This window comes from Pelobates fuscus, chromosome 6 (genome assembly GCF_036172605.1).
Source record: "Pelobates fuscus isolate aPelFus1 chromosome 6, aPelFus1.pri, whole genome shotgun sequence".
Classification (NCBI taxonomy): domain Eukaryota; kingdom Metazoa; phylum Chordata; class Amphibia; order Anura; family Pelobatidae; genus Pelobates; species Pelobates fuscus.
In genome coordinates, this window is record NC_086322.1 from 269,895,793 (window position 1) to 269,915,508 (window position 19,716).

The 19,716-nt window shown below is 42.5% G+C and overlaps 1 protein-coding gene across 1 annotated transcript in view; it reads right to left on the reverse strand.

Annotated features, from left to right (window-relative positions):
- Positions 1-19,716, reverse strand: part of LOC134566161 (protein-glutamine gamma-glutamyltransferase E-like) — a 122,117-nt gene that overhangs the window by 92,984 nt on the left and 9,417 nt on the right. Inside the window, exons 2-3 of the mRNA XM_063425866.1 lie at positions 13,296-13,472; positions 11,514-11,759 (exon numbers count right to left, since the gene is read on the reverse strand). Of these exons, the coding sequence (XP_063281936.1) occupies positions 11,514-11,759; positions 13,296-13,472 (423 nt within the window). The remainder of the gene's footprint in view (positions 1-11,513; positions 11,760-13,295; positions 13,473-19,716) is intronic.

Genomic DNA, 19,716 nt, shown 5'->3' on the forward strand with positions numbered 1-19,716 from the left:
CCCTTGAGTTACACCGCTCTGCTGCTGGAGACCGACTGTCTCCCCTTGAGTTACACCGCTCTGCTGCTGGAGACCGACTGTCTCCCCTTGAGTTACACCGCTCTGCTGCTGGAGACCGACTGTCTCCCCTTGAGTTACACCGCTCTGCTGCTGGAGACCGACTGTCTCCCCTTGAGTTACACCGCTCTGCTGCTGGAGACCGACTGTCTCCCCTTGAGTTACACAGCTCTGCTGCTGGAGACCGACTGTCTCCCCTTGAGTTACACAGCTCTGCTGCTGGAGACCGACTGTCTCCCCTTGAGTTACACAGCTCTGCTGCTGGAGACCGACTGTCTCCCCTTGAGTTACACAGCTCTGCTGCTGGAGACCGACTGTCTCCCCTTGAGTTACACCGCTCTGCTGCTGGAGACCGACTGTCTCCCCTTGAGTTACACCGCTCTGCTGCTGGAGACCGACTGTCTCCCCTTGAGTTACACCGCTCTGCTGCTGGAGACCGACTGTCTCCCCTTGAGTTACACCGCTCTGCTGCTGGAGACCGACTGTCTCCCCTTGAGTTACACCGCTCTGCTGCTGGAGACCGACTGTCTCCCCTTGAGTTACACCGCTCTGCTGCTGGAGACCGACTGTCTCCCCTTGAGTTACACCGCTCTGCTGCTGGAGACCGACTGTCTCCCCTTGAGTTACACCGCTCTGCTGCTGGAGACCGACTGTCTCCCCTTGAGTTACACAACTCTGCTGCTGGAGACCGACTGTCTCCCCTTGAGTTACACAACTCTGCTGCTGGAGACCGACTGTCTCCCCTTGAGTTACACAACTCTGCTGCTGGAGACCGACTGTCTCCCCTTTAGTTACACAGCTCTGCTGCTGGAGACAGACTGTCTCCCCTTTGGCTAAACAGCCCTGTTGTGGGGGGGGCAGGACCGACCATCCCTACCCCCTGTGCTGGAAGTGCAGAGACCACGGTCCCATCTGCACAGGTGTGGGGCTTACAGTCTCCCCCTGGTACATTAAGCTGCCGCTGGAGAGAGGTGGTAACCAGCTCCTCTCCCATTAGAACACTCTGCCGCTGGGGAATGGAGACTGGGCTCTCTATTCCCTGTACATTAATGATCCGCCGCTGGGGAGAGGTGGTAACAATCTCCTCTCCCATGCATACTTCCCGTCTCTGCGGAGGGAGACCGACTGTCTCTCCTCCCAGCACAGAGTCCTGCTGTGGGGGAAAGGGGGCTGGGCTCTCTATTCCCTGCTGGATACTCTGCCGCTGGGGAATGGAGACCGGGCTCCCAATTCCCAACAAATCACACTGCCGCTGGGGAGGGAGGACGGCTCCTTCAGCTCCCTGTAACTTGGGCGCAGAGACCACGGTCCCATCTGCGCTGGTGTGGGGCTTACGGTCTCCCCTTGGTGGGTTAGGCTGCCGCTGGAGAGAGGGTGTAACAAGCTCCTCTCTCTGAACTGTAACCTGCCGCTGGGGATCTGGGCCGACTGCCCAGCATCCCTGTAGGGCCGGTAGAGAGACCTCGATCCCATCTCCACCTGCCATCTGTGGGTCTCTCCAGGACCAGTCTATGAGGTCCCCTATTTCTGCAACTGGTAGTGAAGCAGGGGGTACCTCTGCCGCGTTTTCCCAGCTATAGGCTAGCAGGTCTGGGTCTGCCACCCAGTTTTCCCGGTCTGCGTCCCTGCTCTGCGGCTGGCAGGAATTTAATAGTTCTACATAGTCCATCTCCAGCTCTCGTTCCATGGCAGCGAAACGGCGGAGGTCTTCTCCCAGTCCAATAGATCTCGGGCCCTGTATCATCTCACCTCGGTAATGAAAGATAGCCCAGTACCGTGACTCTGCTGGACTGCCGAAGTCGACATCCTCCACTAAGGCTTTCCACAACAGGCCAGGGCTCGTGTAGTTCTCCCCCTCTGGCTGGATGCCCTCTGCCCTCCACGTCTCTGGCTGGACAGTGCACCACCACAGTGCGCGGTATGAGGCGTCCAGGCTCAGTTCCCTTTCCACGAGGTACTCTAGTTGTCTTACCCGCTGCCCTCCAGGTTGGTCTCCCAGAAGCGGCATCCGCCAGGCCATTTGTTCCTCCAACTGGTATGCGACACCAGGAAGGCGCTGCTGCCGTTGATACTGGACTTCCTCCAGGGCATCGTACCATAATTCTTTCCGGGCATTATCTCTCCATTTTAATTCACTCTCTTCCTCAGGTGTGTGTGTTGCCCAGGGGTCTACGAACCCCATTTTCCCAAATCTTTGTGTAGACAGGGACGCTGTAGGCACACTAGCGTCGCCCTCAATTTGTAAATCCAAACGTACTGTGTCTCCGAGCTGCTTTACCTCGCACTAGGACGCCATCCCACCATTTGCCACCAATGTAACGGATCGCCTGGCACCCCGACTTGGTACCTCCGTTAATGGATGCTCCTAGTGCTTCCTGAGGACTCCAAGCACTCTGGCAGACACCACAATCACCGAATCCGAGAAACCTTTAAATTCTCCCAAGCATATGAATGCTGTAGACCATTGAATAGGAACCATACGAATAGGCTTGTACTCCTAGCAGTCAACTGGAACAGCATGCAATAAATCCTTCCCCCAATAATGAGACGACACATCACTTTGAGGGTAAAACAGGAACTCTGGACTGGCTCATCCAGCCTGGCTTTTATTACAATAATACACATACAGGCCACACCCAGGGGGAGGCATAAAAGAACCAATGACATAGATGTTACCTCCCACACATCCCCTCCCCTTAGTGTGACACATAATCCCATTATACATACAGTGTAAAATATACTTTTACACAACTTTCATAACTTTAAAACCATACATCACATTCACATAAAAATACATATCCACAATCAATCCATTCAGGGGAACAACATATTAAAAAATGGCATGAATCCGACCATGGGTTCAAAAGTTACTAAAAGTATCTTTTGTTCCTTTCTGGCTGGCAGAAAAACATCCCCACAATGCACCCTGGTTTCCTCCCTTCTGCCCTGGAGTTAATTGGAGAAGTAATCCAATTACCCAGGACTAAAGGCAGACTCCATTAACCACATGGTTGCAAAACAACATAAAACACTTTAAAATACATAAAGTCACATTTACACATAACACACAGACATTTCACCTATCCCCAGATAGCTGGGATCTGCACGCACAAAACTACCGAATAGCGCGCAGATCCTACTCACACAGTACAATTGCCATGGAGCTAAAGTCTTTCCCATAGTCTTTCATTATATGAATAGGCTCCATGGTACGGCTATCTGGGGTATCACATTCCCATAAAGTCTGGTCCATAGTCCAAAGGCAAGAGGCAGGCAATCAGCCCCCTCCAAGGACACGTGGCGAGGTCGGTTTCGCCACAAGTTATTATAGGATATAGGTGTTAATTAATGAGACAAACTACATGTCTTTTTCAACATCTAGTTTGGGGATCACAGAGTGATTTTTTTTTTTTTTTTTAAATAATCAATCTTAAAATAGAAATTAAGATATAAATTGTAGATGGAGCCTTTGGTATGATATGGTATGCAATAGTTATTGAATAAGACAGATGGCATGTTTATAAGCTAGAGTTTGTAACAATATACCCCTGCACGCAAGATCCAGCTAAACAGAAGGCAGAACAGAGGAGAGATACGTCTACCGGACCTTAGAGTGGCCGGACTCGACGTATATAGGAGAAGTACAGAGTCAGGAACAATCCGAGGTCAAGGGCACAAAGAGACAGCGTAAACGAGGACAAGCCGGGGTCTGGTACACAGGTAACAGCAAGCCGGCAAACAGAACAGAAAAGGATAAAGCGAAAACGAAGTCAGAATACAAAGCCAAGGTCAAATACGGAGGAACACAACTGAACACAACAAGCGCTAAAGGTAACTGAAACAGAAACCACGATAGGGCAAGGAACTAAGGGAAAATATATATTTGATAGATGTGAATAAGTATGTACTGCTCTTCCTCATTTTCAATAACCAACTAGTCAGAAATTGGAATTAAAATGTCTGAATTTTATAACCAGTTGACAAAATTCTAACAGGTAACAACTCCCTCTCCCCCTTACCTATTCAGACTTAGAGCGAGTAGTTAAATAAATAAAGAGACTTCGTAAGTCTCTTATCTTCTCTGCGGGTTGGGTTGTCTTCCCCCATAGGGTACACAAGAAGGTACCCAGACCTTGGTTCACATCCGATTATCCAAGAGAATGTTAAGTATTTTTTGGGTAATGACTGAGATAAATGTTATTGTATGTTTAAAGTATGTCCGAATGATTTGGGTTAAACTCTTAAGCGGTTTAATATATAAAACGATATATGATTAGATTAATTTCCATAAATGCGCAAGGCTTAAACTCACGTTAAAAGAGGCTTTCTATATGATGTAATGACCAGAGAGAATGTTAAAGTTGGATTTATTCAGGAGACTCATTGGTTAGCAAGTAACAAATGTTTATGGCACTATAAAAAATTTCCAATAATTTATAATGCATCCGAACAAAAGAAAAAAAAAATCTAAGGATACAGTATTTGAGTGTCAATATCAAAATGCAGATTTGGAAGGTAGATTTATAATCTTGGTTGGCCTGTTAAATGGGGTAATGTATACACTTGTAAATGTATACTTACCTAATGAACACCCAATCAGGTTATTAACTAGGATCTTGAGATTAATTGAACAGGTGAAAAAAGGTAAAGTAGTAGTAGCGGGGGATTTCAACTGTATACTTGACCCCATTATGGATAAACAACTGGGTATAAAATCAAAAAATTAACCAAAATTTAGAAAAGCAGGCTAAAGAAATGAACAAATTAGTGAATAAATTTGATTTAATTGTTTGCTGGAGATTGTTGCATCCCAATGAGAAAAACTATACTCACAGATCTGTCCCCCACGGCTCAGCGGCAAGAATTGATTTGATTCTTGGAAATATAAATTTTTCTAAATTTCTAATCTCAGTTAATAGAATCGAGAACACGTGGTCTGACCATGATTTAATATTAGTTGAAGTTGCAGAAGGAATAAAAAAAATTCCACCATTATGGAGACTAGACGATAGCCTCTTGGAAGTAAAGTCAAATATCGATCATATGACCAATTTGATTGATTTATTTTTTAAAGAAAATTCAACAGATGAGATCACTAAAGAATGCCTTTGGTGTACATTAAAACAGTGATAAGAGGGTATTGGATTAAGTTGGCAAGTCAACATAAAACAAAAAGAGGTTAAATTATCAGACATGTATATTGAATATTATAATTTATCAACTTTGAATAAAAGTAATTTTTCAAGAGAAAGATTAAGATCTGCGAAAAAATATAAATAAGTTAATCGAGGCTAGAATTCAACGAAATTTTAAAAAATTGAAAGTAAAATTTTATTACAAAAACAACAAAGTAGACTCTATGTTAACAAATAGACTAAAAAAATACAAAATGTGGAAAGAAAAATTTATAAGATAATAGTAGGAGGTGAGAATATTACAAAACCTGAAGACATTTAGGAAGTTCTATGGCAAACTATATAATTTAAACTTAAATCCTCCAATAACAGCCATGGAAAGATATTTATCAAAAATAAAAATGCAGAAAATCTAAATTGATCAGAAAAAGAATTTAAATAAGCCATTTACAACAGAAGAATTAGAACGGGCAATTAAGAATTTAGCAAAACAAAAAGCTCCGGGTCCTGACGGATATACTAATCAATTTTATAAAAACTTTAAACTTCAAATTATTCCAGTGTTAACAGATACATTTAATGAAATATCAAAAGTAGGCCATGCTTCAGCAGATTTTTTAAGAGCACATATTAGTCCTATATTAAAACCGGGCAAATCCCCAACAGAATTATCAAATTATCGCCCAATATCAATAATAAATGCTGATGTTAAACTTTATTCAGCAATTTTGGCAAATAGACTCCAAGCAGTGTTGCCAGAAATTATACACAAGGACCAGGATAGGTTTTGTAGCAGGGAGACAATCCAATAACAATACTAGAAGAATGATAGAGATAATGGACTGGGCCCAAACAACTGTGGTTCCCCTGCTGACCCTGTCGATTGATGCCGAAAAGGCTTTCGACAGGGTCCGCTGGGATTTTCTAAAACAAACCATGTTAAAAATGGGTTTTGAAGGTTGGTTTACGGGGGCAGTGGAGGCTCTGTACTCGGAGCCGTCAGCTAAAATTGTAGGTAGAGACTTAAGATCTGAATGGTTCAAAATTCTTAACGGCACGAGACAGGGCTGTCCACTCTCACCGCTTTTATACGTTATTTCAGTGGAACCCTTGGCATGCATAGTTAGACAAAGTATAGGCATAAAAGGGATTTCTATCCCAAATGAACAACTTAAAATCTGTCTATATGCAGATGACGTTATATTGACTATTACAGAACCAGAACACTCGCTACCACTGTTATTGCAGGAGATATTATATAGTGAGGTCTCCAACTTCAAAATGAATATTAATAAAACATTAGCCTTAACTATAAACATAGGGAAATCACAGTAACAAACGTTAAGACAAAAATTATTAATTCAACTGGTCAATTACACAGCTTCCATATTTAGGCATTTTGTTAACATCTGAAGTTGCTCGCTTAATGGAAATTAATTTTTTAAATCAACTAAAAGAAATGAATAGATTGCTTAGGGAATGGAGGTTTCATGAAATATCATGGTGGGGCAGAATTAATACGATTAGGGCTTATATAGTCCTAAAATGGATCTGTTCCGCATGATCCCTCTTAAGATCCCATTACACTGGTTAAATTTAATACAGAGAAGTTTTACAGACTTTATATGGAGGGGCACGAAACCCAGAATCAACTCAATAACATTAGCGAATAAAGCCTATCGGGGAGGTCAGGGATACCCATTAATAATAAATACTTATCAAGCAATTATGATGTCACATGCCTTAAATTTACACGCTGCAGATTGTAAAGAACAAGCGTGGTATAAATTTGAACTATATAGAGAGGAGTTGTCTAACCTAGAAACATTACTCTGGGCAAATATTGGTAAAAGGGTTACCATACCAGAATTTAAAACCAAGATTATTTCACATACAATAAATGAATGGTATACTATAAAAAAAATTGGGAATAGTTGATTTAATCCCAGATACTATATCTCTGAAAATGGTGGAAAATATTATGGTTAATATAAGTCTGGAAAACTGGTAAGATAACTCTGAGATCTGTATTAAAGATGTATATGACAACGATCATTTAGAAGACTACCCCACTCTAAGGACAAGACTAGCCTTACCCCCCAGATAAATTTTTAATAACTTGCGTATTAAGAGTTTCCTAAAGATGCATCTTATAAAATATAATGGGGATAAAGGAAATCTACTTAGAAAGATTCTATCCGTAGAAACTATGAAAAGGAAATATTCCCTAATACTTGATTTCTAAACTCTATAAAGCAACCTAACATCCCCACAGCTTTTAAAAAATGGGAAAGAGATTTTGATACTGAAGTTGACTTTAATTCGTGGTGCCTTGCATTTCAAAAAATTAAAAAACATCTCCATTGCTTAAATATATTGGAAAACTTTATTAAAGTCAGCTATAGATGGTATATGGTTCCAAGGAGATTAAACAATATATGTCAAACTAATCCTCCTAATTGTTGGAGATGTTTTAACTTAGACGGCTTCATGTTACACATATGGTGGAGCTGCCCTAGAATCCAACCATTATGGGACCTTACATATAAAATAATAGCTGAGATAATTAATATTCATCTAAACTTCTCACCAGAAACAGCTTTATTACATATTTACAAAAACAAGCTAGATAAAAAAAACGAAATACTAGTTAAACATTGTTTTATGGCTACAAAGCTCCTGATTGCAAGATCATGGGAAAAAAACATATTCCAAATATGCATCATTTAAAGGGCCAAATCCTGATTCAATTAGAGATGGAAAAAGGAACAATCTGGCATAATGCTAATAAAAAAACTCAATAAGAGATACATAATACCCTTATAGTAGATATAAACCATATAGAAAGCTAAAGAGGAAAAAAAGATTAATTTGAAGATCAAGAGATAACCCATTTTATGTTTCAATGTATGTTGAAGTTTGTGTGAATGTGGATTAATCATAGATAAGATGAACAATGTATGCAAAATAAGAACGTCTATACTGTTGATGCAAAGAGTAAAGTGTCAAGTTAAACAAAAGTAATTGTATAGATATAAGAATATAAAAAAAAGAGAAAGAGAAAGGAAAAGAGGAAAGGAAAGGGAAAAGAAAAGACAAGACAAAATAAAAAAGTAAACTATCTTTCTATGATTATGGTATGAATATTTTTAGGTTTGATTTTAAACAGAACCATTGTTTTACTGTATGTATATTTGTACAAAATGTCTCAAGACAAAATCTAATAAAGAGAAATACATTATAAAAAAAAAAAAATAAAGAAAACAGGCGGCGAGTCCTGGTGTGTCGTGTCCAGAGCATGTTAAAAAAAAAAAAAAAAAAAAAAAAAAACACAAATAAAAACAGTTAAGAAGTTAATAAAATAACTAAATAAGTTCATATTAGCCCAGTTACAAAAAAATAAAATAATAATAGTCTGATATATCCAAAAAGAATCCACGTATGAGAGTCAGTGATATAAAGGAGTTCACAAGAATAGCTTGCATCCAATATACTAAATAAAGTCCACAGAATGTAGCATAAGGGTAAACACACTAAGCTGTGTATATGTATAATTTACTGGATATCAGTAAATATGAAAACAAACTGTATTAAGAAAAGAGGGCAACACAGTACTAAAACCAACTGCGTGCTAAAGAACTAAAGTAAATAAAAGAAAATAAAAAGAGAAGAAGGTGCTTCTTAAAAATCCATATGTCTTTAATGAAAATTAAATTGAATAAAATAAAGAGTAGATATTAGAGTACCAGCAGTAGCTCAAGATGTATTGCACTGAGGCCGTATTGATAGTTGTCCTGATGGATAGGATATGGGAGAGCTGCAGTCCTCGATGTGTGTGGTCCGCCGGTGAGGTTCAAACCGTGTTACTGCTACCCTGTTATACACTTGTCTATATGTGCAAGGCTTTTCTGAGGAAAGGAATCTTTCTGCTCTTGGTTTTGTTTCATGAAATGGGAGAATGTTTCCAGAGCGTCTCTAATTCAGTAGTTGGTTAGGGGGTGGCGATTCCGGATGCCAATATCCCTTGGCATTTTTTAAGGATAGTTTAGGGTTTTACCGGTGGTGGCCTCTTTGGCCTTGGAGATTAACTTGTTTTGCATGGCTTTTTCCATAGCTTTTATGGGGCTTTAGGTTGTTTGGGTGAGTTTGTGGCAACCAGGAGAGAGTCAGAATCTCTTCTCTGCAGTTTAAATTTTGGTTTTGGTTTGGTTGATGTGCCATGCATTCAAATGAGATTCCGACCCAAACAAAGTCCTGAATTGCATCCTAACATGAATGAACAAACTGTTCTCATTCTGTAAGGACGCAAATGGGTTTTTTCCACCAGCGTTCTGTCTAAGTGACAGGATGTTCGGGAATACAGACAGGAAGCATCGCAAGATCACGGATCAAAGGTGAGAATTGTGGGAAATTTGCTTTGATCACCGGAAATTAAGAACACTTTGTGCCTTCGCTGGTGATAGCTTGTCAGGCGTAGGAAACCTCCATAAGACAAAGTAGTCCCTACTTTGTCTTATGTTTTAAAGAAAACTAAAGCAGACAGGAAGAAATGAAGAACAGATCCTGACAGGGAGATAAGAGGAATTGATTGGGGAAAGGCAAGTTCGGCATGACAGTGCAACTTTAAAGTCATTGTATACAACAGAATGTTTTTATCTTGTGACAATTTTCTACTATAGAATTTAAATAGTTCAGTGATCTCATGCATATTAGGCGGATATTGATTTAGTGGCTGGTTTAAAAGAAACACTCCAAGCAAAGTTAATCTGAATGAAGTGGTTATGGTGCTAGGAGGCCCCAGGGCCCATTCTTGTCTTAAGGGGCTAAACCATTCTCAAGTTAGTGACTCACCATTCATAAAAGTGACTTCAAAAGAAACACACAAAAATAAGTCCTGCACTGAAACTCCTACTACTCTTGGATGGCAGCAATAACCATCGCAACAACAGTCCCAATATATACAGTAAAAAGAAACTTACCTTTTCAAGCCACTTTTATGAATGGGAAGTCACTGATTGGCTGAGAGAGTCAGCTGACCACTTTCAGCCAATCAGCGCCCCCACTGCCTAGTAGCTCTCTGTGCTTCCTGAAACCGGATGCTGCCTGGGGGACATGAGGGTCAACGCTGGAGGCTCATTTTGGGTTTAAACCATTAGAAACCATTGGAGTTAAAATGTTCTCATTATCAATGAGTTTCCAGTAGTCCCAAAAAGATTTTAAATAAATGTTCTGATGCACACATCTGGTATACACCAAGTTGCAGTTATTTTTCTCGAATAACCTAACAAGGTGTATGCAAAATGCAGAGAAAATATTTTAGTTAGCACCACTTGACCATTGTGTGTCCATATTTTACAATTTCTGTTTTTATTTTTAATATTTTACTGCAAGGTCATTTCCAGCAGGAAGGGGAAAAAAATAAATATAAAAATACACCAACACATCAGTCATAGTGTTGTAGAATTATTAGGCCCCTTATAAAACTATACCCTTACTGGGCCCCTTAAATATTCTACTCTTATATTCCTTTCATAGGCCTCATAGTTTAAATCTTACAAGAATGCTTTGTTCATAGAAATAGTGTGTCTGCAGGAAAAGCTAGGATCCTGTTAAGTGAAACATTGTAGCAGATAGTCTTAATAAAATGTATAATTGCTAAAAAGGCCTTGAAGAACTAACCTTGAAAGACTAACGTGCCAGTTACTCAAAATGGATAGCTGCCAAAGCCCCCCTCCCATCGAGTGAGCTCCTCGTGCCAGCAAGATGGTGCTGAAACCTGGAGGAGAACGTCATGACGTCAGCTATGACATGAGATGTAACACCCAGTGGGGAGGGCATTTAACTAACCACTTTACACCTAAGCCAATTGATAATGTTTTCTTGTTGATATCTTGATTTCTTTCAATGATGTCATTTTGCCTTTATAAGGTTCTGCGCACCCACTTTTTAACAGATGCCATTACATTTTCTGAAGTTCTTTCATTTAACCTGAACCTCGTGTCAGTGTGAATTTACTTCTGCGTATACGCAATTTAATCATCTCTAATTTGGTCAGGAACAGATAGTCATTCAAACTTATTGGTTTGCTTAAAAGAATACTATAACAATAGCAATAAAATGCATTCAACAATCAATCAGGTTTATGGGTTTCCAAAGACCAGTTGAGTTTTACAGAAAATAAATTCAAATGTAGCTATAAGACCATTCGGGCTTTCCTTCCCCAAATATTTTAGCCTACATTGGTCTAAATAGCGAATTCAGAGAACATGGAAGAAAAAAAAAAAAAAAAAAAAAAAAAGCACAGCATACATCTATTCATACCTTGCACCCAAGGATTAAAGAGAATATAGACATATCCAAGAATTTGTTTATTTCCATTTCCTGCTTCGTTTAGAATTTTCAAAAATAATTTGTATCGTCCAACAACCGCACGTCTTGAAGCATGTACAGCAATGGTCATAGAAGTACCAAGCATGTTTATACAGTTGGCTTCCCAACTAGTACTATTACAAGTCTGGAATACTGGCATTTTATACTCCAGAAACGTTGCTTTTACTGAAGGGTCACCTACATAAAAGAAGCAATATTTTACATGGATATAAAGTGACATGCATGATTGAGCTTTCAAAAAAAAAAAACAGACAGTAGAATACACTAACTACACCATTGTAATTTTTTTTTTTTTTTTTTGTTTTTTAAATGATGGTGGATAGAGAAAATATGACAAGGTTAGATTAAATTTATCATGACAGACAGCAGGCAAAAAGTCAGTGGTACACTTAATTTATTATATGACAACATTCACAGAAAGACATCTCCACATTGATACATACGCTATGAACTGAAACCTGTGCATTTATCGAAAGGACCCAAAAGAGCCTTCGTGAGAATTGGATTCATGAACAAGTCATAGAAAGAACAAAGACTGTGCCATACACATTCCTTTTTTTAAAATCTCACTCCATGGACTCTTTGAATTTAATGGGAATTTAAATATTTTGGGATTAAAAGAAAAAAAAAAACTATTTAAAAAAGACTTTTGAATGTCAATTCGGTGTTCATTTTAGCCTTATTTCCAAAGAACTTTGAACTCCAATAATTCTTACTTTAGTGAAGAACCTTGAAAGTTATTTAACTTGGGTCTACCATCTGCTTCTCTCCAGTAAGAAGCTCCTGCACCGAGCCTGGTGGTGCAGTGAGGGCTGATTGGTTGAGACCCACGAGTCGATGTGCTCTCAGCCTGCTACCGTCTACAGGAGGGATTAGCTTAACGGAGCCAGCAGAAGCTCTTTGTAGGAGCTTCCAACTCAAGAGGCGTTGCTGACTGGCAACCGGTGGACAATAGGAAGTTTATCAAACCACCAATTACCCTGGACAGCATTAGGGCACTCCTGGCACCGAAACGACTGTATTGGTTATGGTGTTTAGAGAGAGTTCCTTTTACATATTCATAGAATACCTATGAAATAACAGTGTTCTACAAGTTGTATTGCATTAAAGAAACCAAAAAAATCCAACAGTAGCTGGAATATCCAGAAATATAAAACCCATGCATTTTTTGCCCACAATCTACTTAAATTCAAGTACATAACAGAAAAGTGTAGCCATGCTTAACCCCTTAATGTGTGACATGTCATGATTCCCTTTTATTCCAGAAGTTTGGTCCTTAAGGGGTTAAATTGTGGAGTCATCTTGCAGTTCAAACCTTTAGGCTTGACAGCCACCATTTAAGCTCTCCATTTTCCCCAACTTCATCAAGAGCAATATTACACAAACACCTTCTGTAAAATTAAATCAGACAAACGAGGTACTAGAAGGCATCTGTCCCTCTTCAAGGAAGGAAAAAAAAATGCTGAGAAACCAGTTAGGCATTTTTTCAGCTTTATGGATGTGCAACAACATCCACAAGTAGTGTCATTGGTGAAAACCATATAGTTACTTGCACAAGTTAAGAAAAGGCATTAAATGTCCCATTACATTGAGTAAATAACTTTTTCTTCTTCTATAAATGAAGGCTGGGCCTGAAACACTGAAGTATTTTTAGAAAACAGACATCTAAATTTCTTACGGTTTTGGAGTTATAATTGGATTACCAAACTTTACCGATCTCGAGAAAAAGGTCAAGCACATCCTTTTCTGGCCTCACTTCTCTATTAAATGAGCAAGAGATATAAAATGACTGTCCTCGCCGTACAACAAGGTGAGGTGTGAGATAGTCACTAGTCCGATGATCCTGTATATTTAAACGTCGATAAAGATCCCAGTGTATTAACTCAAGTTCTGGAAAACAAATAATATATAGCAGTCAACACATTACATCTTCTTAAAACTTTTTAGATTGAAAATTTTAGGTTAACAAATGACATGTGATCTTTATTTTGTAAACAAGCGGAGTGTTAAGGTGACCACCATAATACTTTGCCCCACAGTTTAAGAACTGTAGAGCAAGGAGTATTTGGACCATTTTAGAGCATCTTGACATTTATCCATGCCATACAATACTGTGAGTTGTATTGTCGTGAACTCATTTTCCTCATTTATATTGGTTGAGGGATTTTTTTGGTTTTATAAACCTTGGTATTATAAACCTTTACATCATCACCGTGAAAACTAATTGTAATGTTCAGTGTAATTGAATCAAAGCTTTACAGGAAAACATTTAATAAATCACAGTAATGCGCTGTGTGTATTAGTATTACAGAGCTACACCCAATAAAACTTACAGTAGTGAGAGTCACAGAGCTTCACAATTATAAAAGTAATGTGCATTCGGTATGGTGTTATTACAAAGTATAACTGTAAAACCTCAATGTGACGTTACGTGCGGTGGCTATGCTTGATGTGTGTGTTGCCAATGTGTGAGGTGGGCATTTAATTAAAATATATTTTGGGATAAAATTCACGGTGGTTCAGAAACTTAGCGAGGGAAAGTATAGTAAGCACTTCTGGTAGTAAAGAAGAAAATACAAATATATATGATAATCACGCTTACTGGTCCAGTCCTTAGTGATGAGCCAGAGTGTATTCTGGGAATTCAGCCAGCAACACCAACTCCCTCAGTGAGTTGTGGAACAGTTAGTGGGTGATTACAAATGTCTGCACCCTCAGTGAGCATGTTACGCAAATGGACAAGCAACATATAAAGTCTCATCTTCTGGCAGAGACTGAAGAAATGAAAGAAGCACTAGCTTCTGACTAAAATGGAAGGCAAGCAACATGGCCAGATGGCCCACAGCACCTGGGAACGTGCAGCGATCTGACAGCTTTCCTCCATGTCTACCCCTCTAATGTGACTGCGGTTAGTGATGTACCGAACTGTCCGCTGGCGAACAGTTCCCGGCGAAATTAGCGTGTTCGCGCTCGCCACGGTGGGCGGACACATGCGCAGTTCGATCCGTCCCCTATTCGTCATCATTGGGCAAACTTTGACCCTGTGCCTCTCAGTCAGCAGACACATTACAGCCAATCAGCAGCACTCCCTCCCTTCCACACCCTCCAACCTCCCTCCCAGCATCCATTTTCGATTCATTCGGAAGATGCATGCTTAGTGAGAGGAGGGAAAGTTTAGCTGCTGCTGATTAGATAGGGAAATTGATAGCTAGGCTAGGGTATTCAGTGTCCACTACAATCCTGAAGGACTCATCTGATCTCTGCTGTAAGGACAGCACCCCAAAAAGCCCTTTTTAGGGCAATCATGCAGTTTTTTTGTTTTTTTTTTCCTGTGTAATGTAATTGCAGGTGCCTGCCTGCCAGCTTCTGTGTGAGGTTCACATTGGATACTGTGCCTATTTGCCCAGTGCCACCACTCATATCTGTTTTAACAATTGGTTAAGCTTTCGATTTAAAATAAATAATTTTTTTTCACTGTAATAGAAGAGCAGTTACCTGCCTGCAAGCATCTTGGTGTCAGGCCTACTTCAGCATGTGCTCTGCAGACCTGTGCCAGCGTGCTTTGACAGTTGCCACTCATATCTTGTGTCTCTATAGCGTGCTTTTACAACCAAAATTAGTTTTTCACTGTTATAGATTGAATAGCAGTTACTTGTCTTCAAGCGGGTGTCTCAGGCCTACAGTGTGTGCTCTGCAGCACTGTTCCAGTGCACATATCTGGTCTCACAGTAGCTTGCACACATAGTACCACAAATCCCCCAAAAAAATGACAGGCAGAGGCAGGCCACCCCGCAGGGGCCGTCGTGGTCGTGGTGCTGGGATTCCCTTTTGCCCTAGAATAATGCCCAGTTTTCAGAAGCCACGTACCCTGAACTTGAAAAGTTCTGAGGACATAGTTGACTGGCTAACACAGGACACCCAATCTTGTACAGCCTCCGCTCGGAACCTTGACGCACCATCCTCCTCCAGCTTAGCTTCAGGCACCTCTCAAGATAGCACTCACCCGCCTGCCGCCACCACCAAAACTAGCACCACAGCCGCTTTACTTGGTATGTCAGAGGAGTTATTCACACACCCGTTTGAAGAAATGAGTGATGCGCAACCATTATTGCTAGAGGATGTAGATAACAGGGATATGTCTCAGGCAGGCAGCATTAAACACATGGAGGTACGGTGTGATGATGATGATGTTGTACCCGCTGCTGCTTCCTTTTCTGAGTTGTCAGATACAAGCGAAGCGGTTGATGATGACGATGCGTCCATGGATGTCACGTGGGTGCCCGCTAGAAGAGAAGAAGAACAGGGCGAAAGTTCAGATGGGGAGACAGAGAGGAGGAGGAGGAGACGAGTTGGAAGCAGGGGGGGTCGTCGCAAGGAGCAAGTGGCACAGTCAGACAGCATGCATCGGCACCCGGGGTCAGCCCGACAGCACGCCAATCAACGCATGCTGTATCCACCACCAGAATGCCGTCATTGCAGAGCTCAGCAGTGTGGCATTTTTTTTGTTTGTCTGCCTCTGACAACAGCGATGCCATTTGCAACCTGTGCCAAAGGAAACTGAGTCGTGGGAGGTCCAACACCCACCTAGGTACAACTGCTTTGCGTAGGCACATGATCTCACATCACAAACGCCTATGGGATCAACACATGAGTACAAGCAGCACGCCTACTCTAAGCCGCCATCCTCCTCCTGGTCCAGCATCTTCAGCCACGTCAACCACTGCTGTCCTTCTTGCCCCCTCTCAACCATCCGCCACTCCGTCTCCCGCCTTGAGCAGTTCCCGCTCATCTGCCCACAGTCATGTGTCTGTCAAGGACATGTTTGAGCGTAAGAAGCCAATGTCACCAAGTCACCCCCTTGCCCAGCGTCTGACAGCTGGCTTGTCCGAACTATTAGCCCGCCAGCTTTTACCATACAATCTGGTTGAGTCTGAGGCGTTCAAAAAATTTGTAGCTATTGGGACACCGCAGTGGAAGGTACCCGGCCGGAATTTCTTTTCACAAAAGGCAATCCCCAACTTGTACTCGATTGTGCAAAAGGAAGTAATGGCATGTCTGGCACACAGTGTTGGGGCAAGGGTCCATCTGACCACTGATACCTGGTCTGCAAAGCATGGTCAGGGCAGGTATATCACCTACACTGCGCATTGGGTAAACCTGCTGACGGCTGACAAGCAAGGAATGCGTGGCATTGCAGAGGAGTTGGTGACACCACCACGAATTGCAGGCAGTCCTGCTGCCACCTCCTCTACTCCTCCTACTCCATCCTCTTCCATAACCTCCTCGGCTGAGTCCTCTTGTGCCGCTGCTTCTTGCTCCACATCAACGGCACCCCCCCAGCTCCCCAGGTACTATTCCACATCCCGGATACGGCAGTGTCACGCCGTCTTGGGTTTGACTTGCTTGAAAGCAGAGACTCACACCGGACAAGCACTCCTGTCCGCCCTGAACGCACAGGTGGAAAAGTGGCTGACTCCGCAGCAACTGGATATTGGCAAAGTGGTGTGTGACAACGGAAAAAATGTGATAGCGGCATTGAAGTTGGGCAAGTTGACACATGTGCCGTGCATGGCACATGTGTGTAATCTGATCGTACAACGCTTTGTGCATAAGTACACAGGCTTACAGGACATCCTGAAGCAGGCCAGGAAGGTGTGTGGCCATTTCAGGCGTTCCTACATGGCCATGGCTCACTTTGCCGATATCCAGCGGCGAAACAACATGCCAGTGAGGCGCTTGATTTGCGACAGCCCTACACGTTGGAATTCAACACTCCTAATGTTCGACCGCCTGCTCCAACAAGAAAAAGCTGTTAATGAATATTTGTATGACCGGGGTGCTAGGACAGCCTCTGGGGAGCTGGGAATTTTTTTGCCACGTTACTGGACGCTCATGCGCAATGCCTGTAGGCTCATGCGTCCTTTTGAGGAGGTGGCAAACCTAGTCAGTCGCAACGAAGGCACCATCAGCGACATCATACCATTTGTTTTCTTCATGGAGCGTGCCCTGCGAAGAGTGCTGGATCAGGCTGTAGATGAGCGTGAAGAGGAAGAGGAAGAGTTGTGGTCACCATCACCACCAGAAACAGCCTTATCAGCATCGCTTGCTGGACCTGCGGCAACGCTGGAAGAGGATTGTGAGGAAGAGGAGTCAGAAGAGGAGGAGCAAGACCAAACACAACAGGCATCCCAGGGTGCTCGTTGTCACCTATCTGGTACCCGTGGTGTTGTACGTGGCTGGGGGGGAAGAACATACCTTCAATGACATCAGTGAGGAGGAGGAACGGGAAATGAGTAGCTCGGCATCCAACCTTGTGCAAATGGGGTCTTTCATGCTGTCCTGCCTGTTGAGGGACCCTCGTATAAAAAGGCTGAAGGAGAACGACCTGTACTGGGTGTCCACGCTACTAGACCCCCGGTATAAGCAGAAAGTGGCGGAAATGTTACCAAATTACAACAAGTCGGAAAGGATGCAGCATTTGCAAAATAAATTAAAAAGTATGCTTTACACAGCGTATAAGGGTGATGTCACAGCACAACGGGAATCTAACAGGGGGAGAGGTGGAAGTCATCCTCCTCCTCCTCCCACGACCACGCCGGCAAGGACAGGACGCTTTAAAGACGTGTTGTTGATGGAGGACATGCGGACCTTTTTAAGTCCTATGCATCGCCACAGCCCTTCGGGATCCACCCTCAGAGAGCGACTCGACCGACAGGTAGCAGACTACCTCGCCTTAACTGCAGACATCGACACTCTGAGGAGCGATGAACCCCTTGACTACTGGGTGTGCAGGCTTGACCTGTGGCCTGAGCTATCCCAATTTGCGATAGAACTTCTGGCCTGCCCCGCTTCAAGTGTCCTGTCAGAAAGGACCTTCAGTGCAGCAGGAGGTATTGTCACTGAGAAGAGAAGTCGCCTAGGTCAAAAAAGTCTAGATTACCTCACCTTTATTAAGATGAATGAGGGATGGATCCCGAAGGGACTGACACTGGGCGATACATTCGCTTAAAAAAGGCCTGATGAGATGAGCTGCCTTGGGCTAAAAATGGTCCACACGCTGCTGTATTTTAGCTCTGAATGCCGGTTGACTTGCGTGACTTATCCGCAACCAACTAGGGTTCAAGCCGCCATGTTTTAGGGCACTTTCTGCCTGTGAAACAAAAATCAATTTTTCTGGCCGCTGCTACAGCAGCGGCTGCAACAATACCAAATTTTTCAGGCATGTGTACATGCCTAATTTTTAGGCCCACTGGTGCAAGTGGACTGATAACAATACAGGACTCTTTAGAGGCCCTGTAATTGTAATTTGTCGTCACTACCTTCCCGCGTCGGGAAGATTTCTTGCACAGGGCGCCCAAAGGCCTAAGGCTGGCCCTGCGCATGGGTCAGTGGCTCTGCACCAGACTTCCCTCCAATTGATCAAAGTTAAAGGATTTCAAGTGGACTGATTACAATTACAGGGCCTCTAAAGAGTCCTGTATTGTTATTTGTCGTCACTACCTTCCCGCGTCGGGAGTGGGTCATTTGCGCCCCTGATGCCTTCCTTGCATGTGGTAGCTGTTTGTCAGGGATTTGTCAATCCATATCTGCCAAGTGACCCTATGTAGGGGTAACATTCCCTATTCTGCTCTGTGTCAGTGTGTATCATGGTCTCTGTGGACAGGGAACAGTCTCTATTCTGCTCTGTGTCAGTGTGTATCAGGGATCATTAGGATAGGTGTCAATCCATATCTGCCAAGTGACCCTATGTAGGGGGAACAGTCCCTATTCTGCTCTGTGTCAGTGTGTATCAGGGGTTTTGAGGACAGGTGTCAATCCATATCTGCCAAGTGACCCTATGTAGGGGGAACACAGTCTCTATTCTGCTCTGTGTCAGTGTGTATCAGGGATCATTAGGATAGGTGTCAATCCATATCTGCCAAGTGACCCTATGTAGGGGGAACAGTCTCTATTCTGCTCTGTGTCAGTGTGTATCAGGGCTGGGCTTTGAGGACAGGTGTCAATGTTAGGTGATTTCTGCCCTTTATGGATTAAAAGCAGACTCTGCATCAACTGTGCAATTTTCCATGGGAGTTTTGCCATGGATCCCCCTCTGGCATGCCACAGTCCAGGTGTTAGTCCCCTTGAAACAACT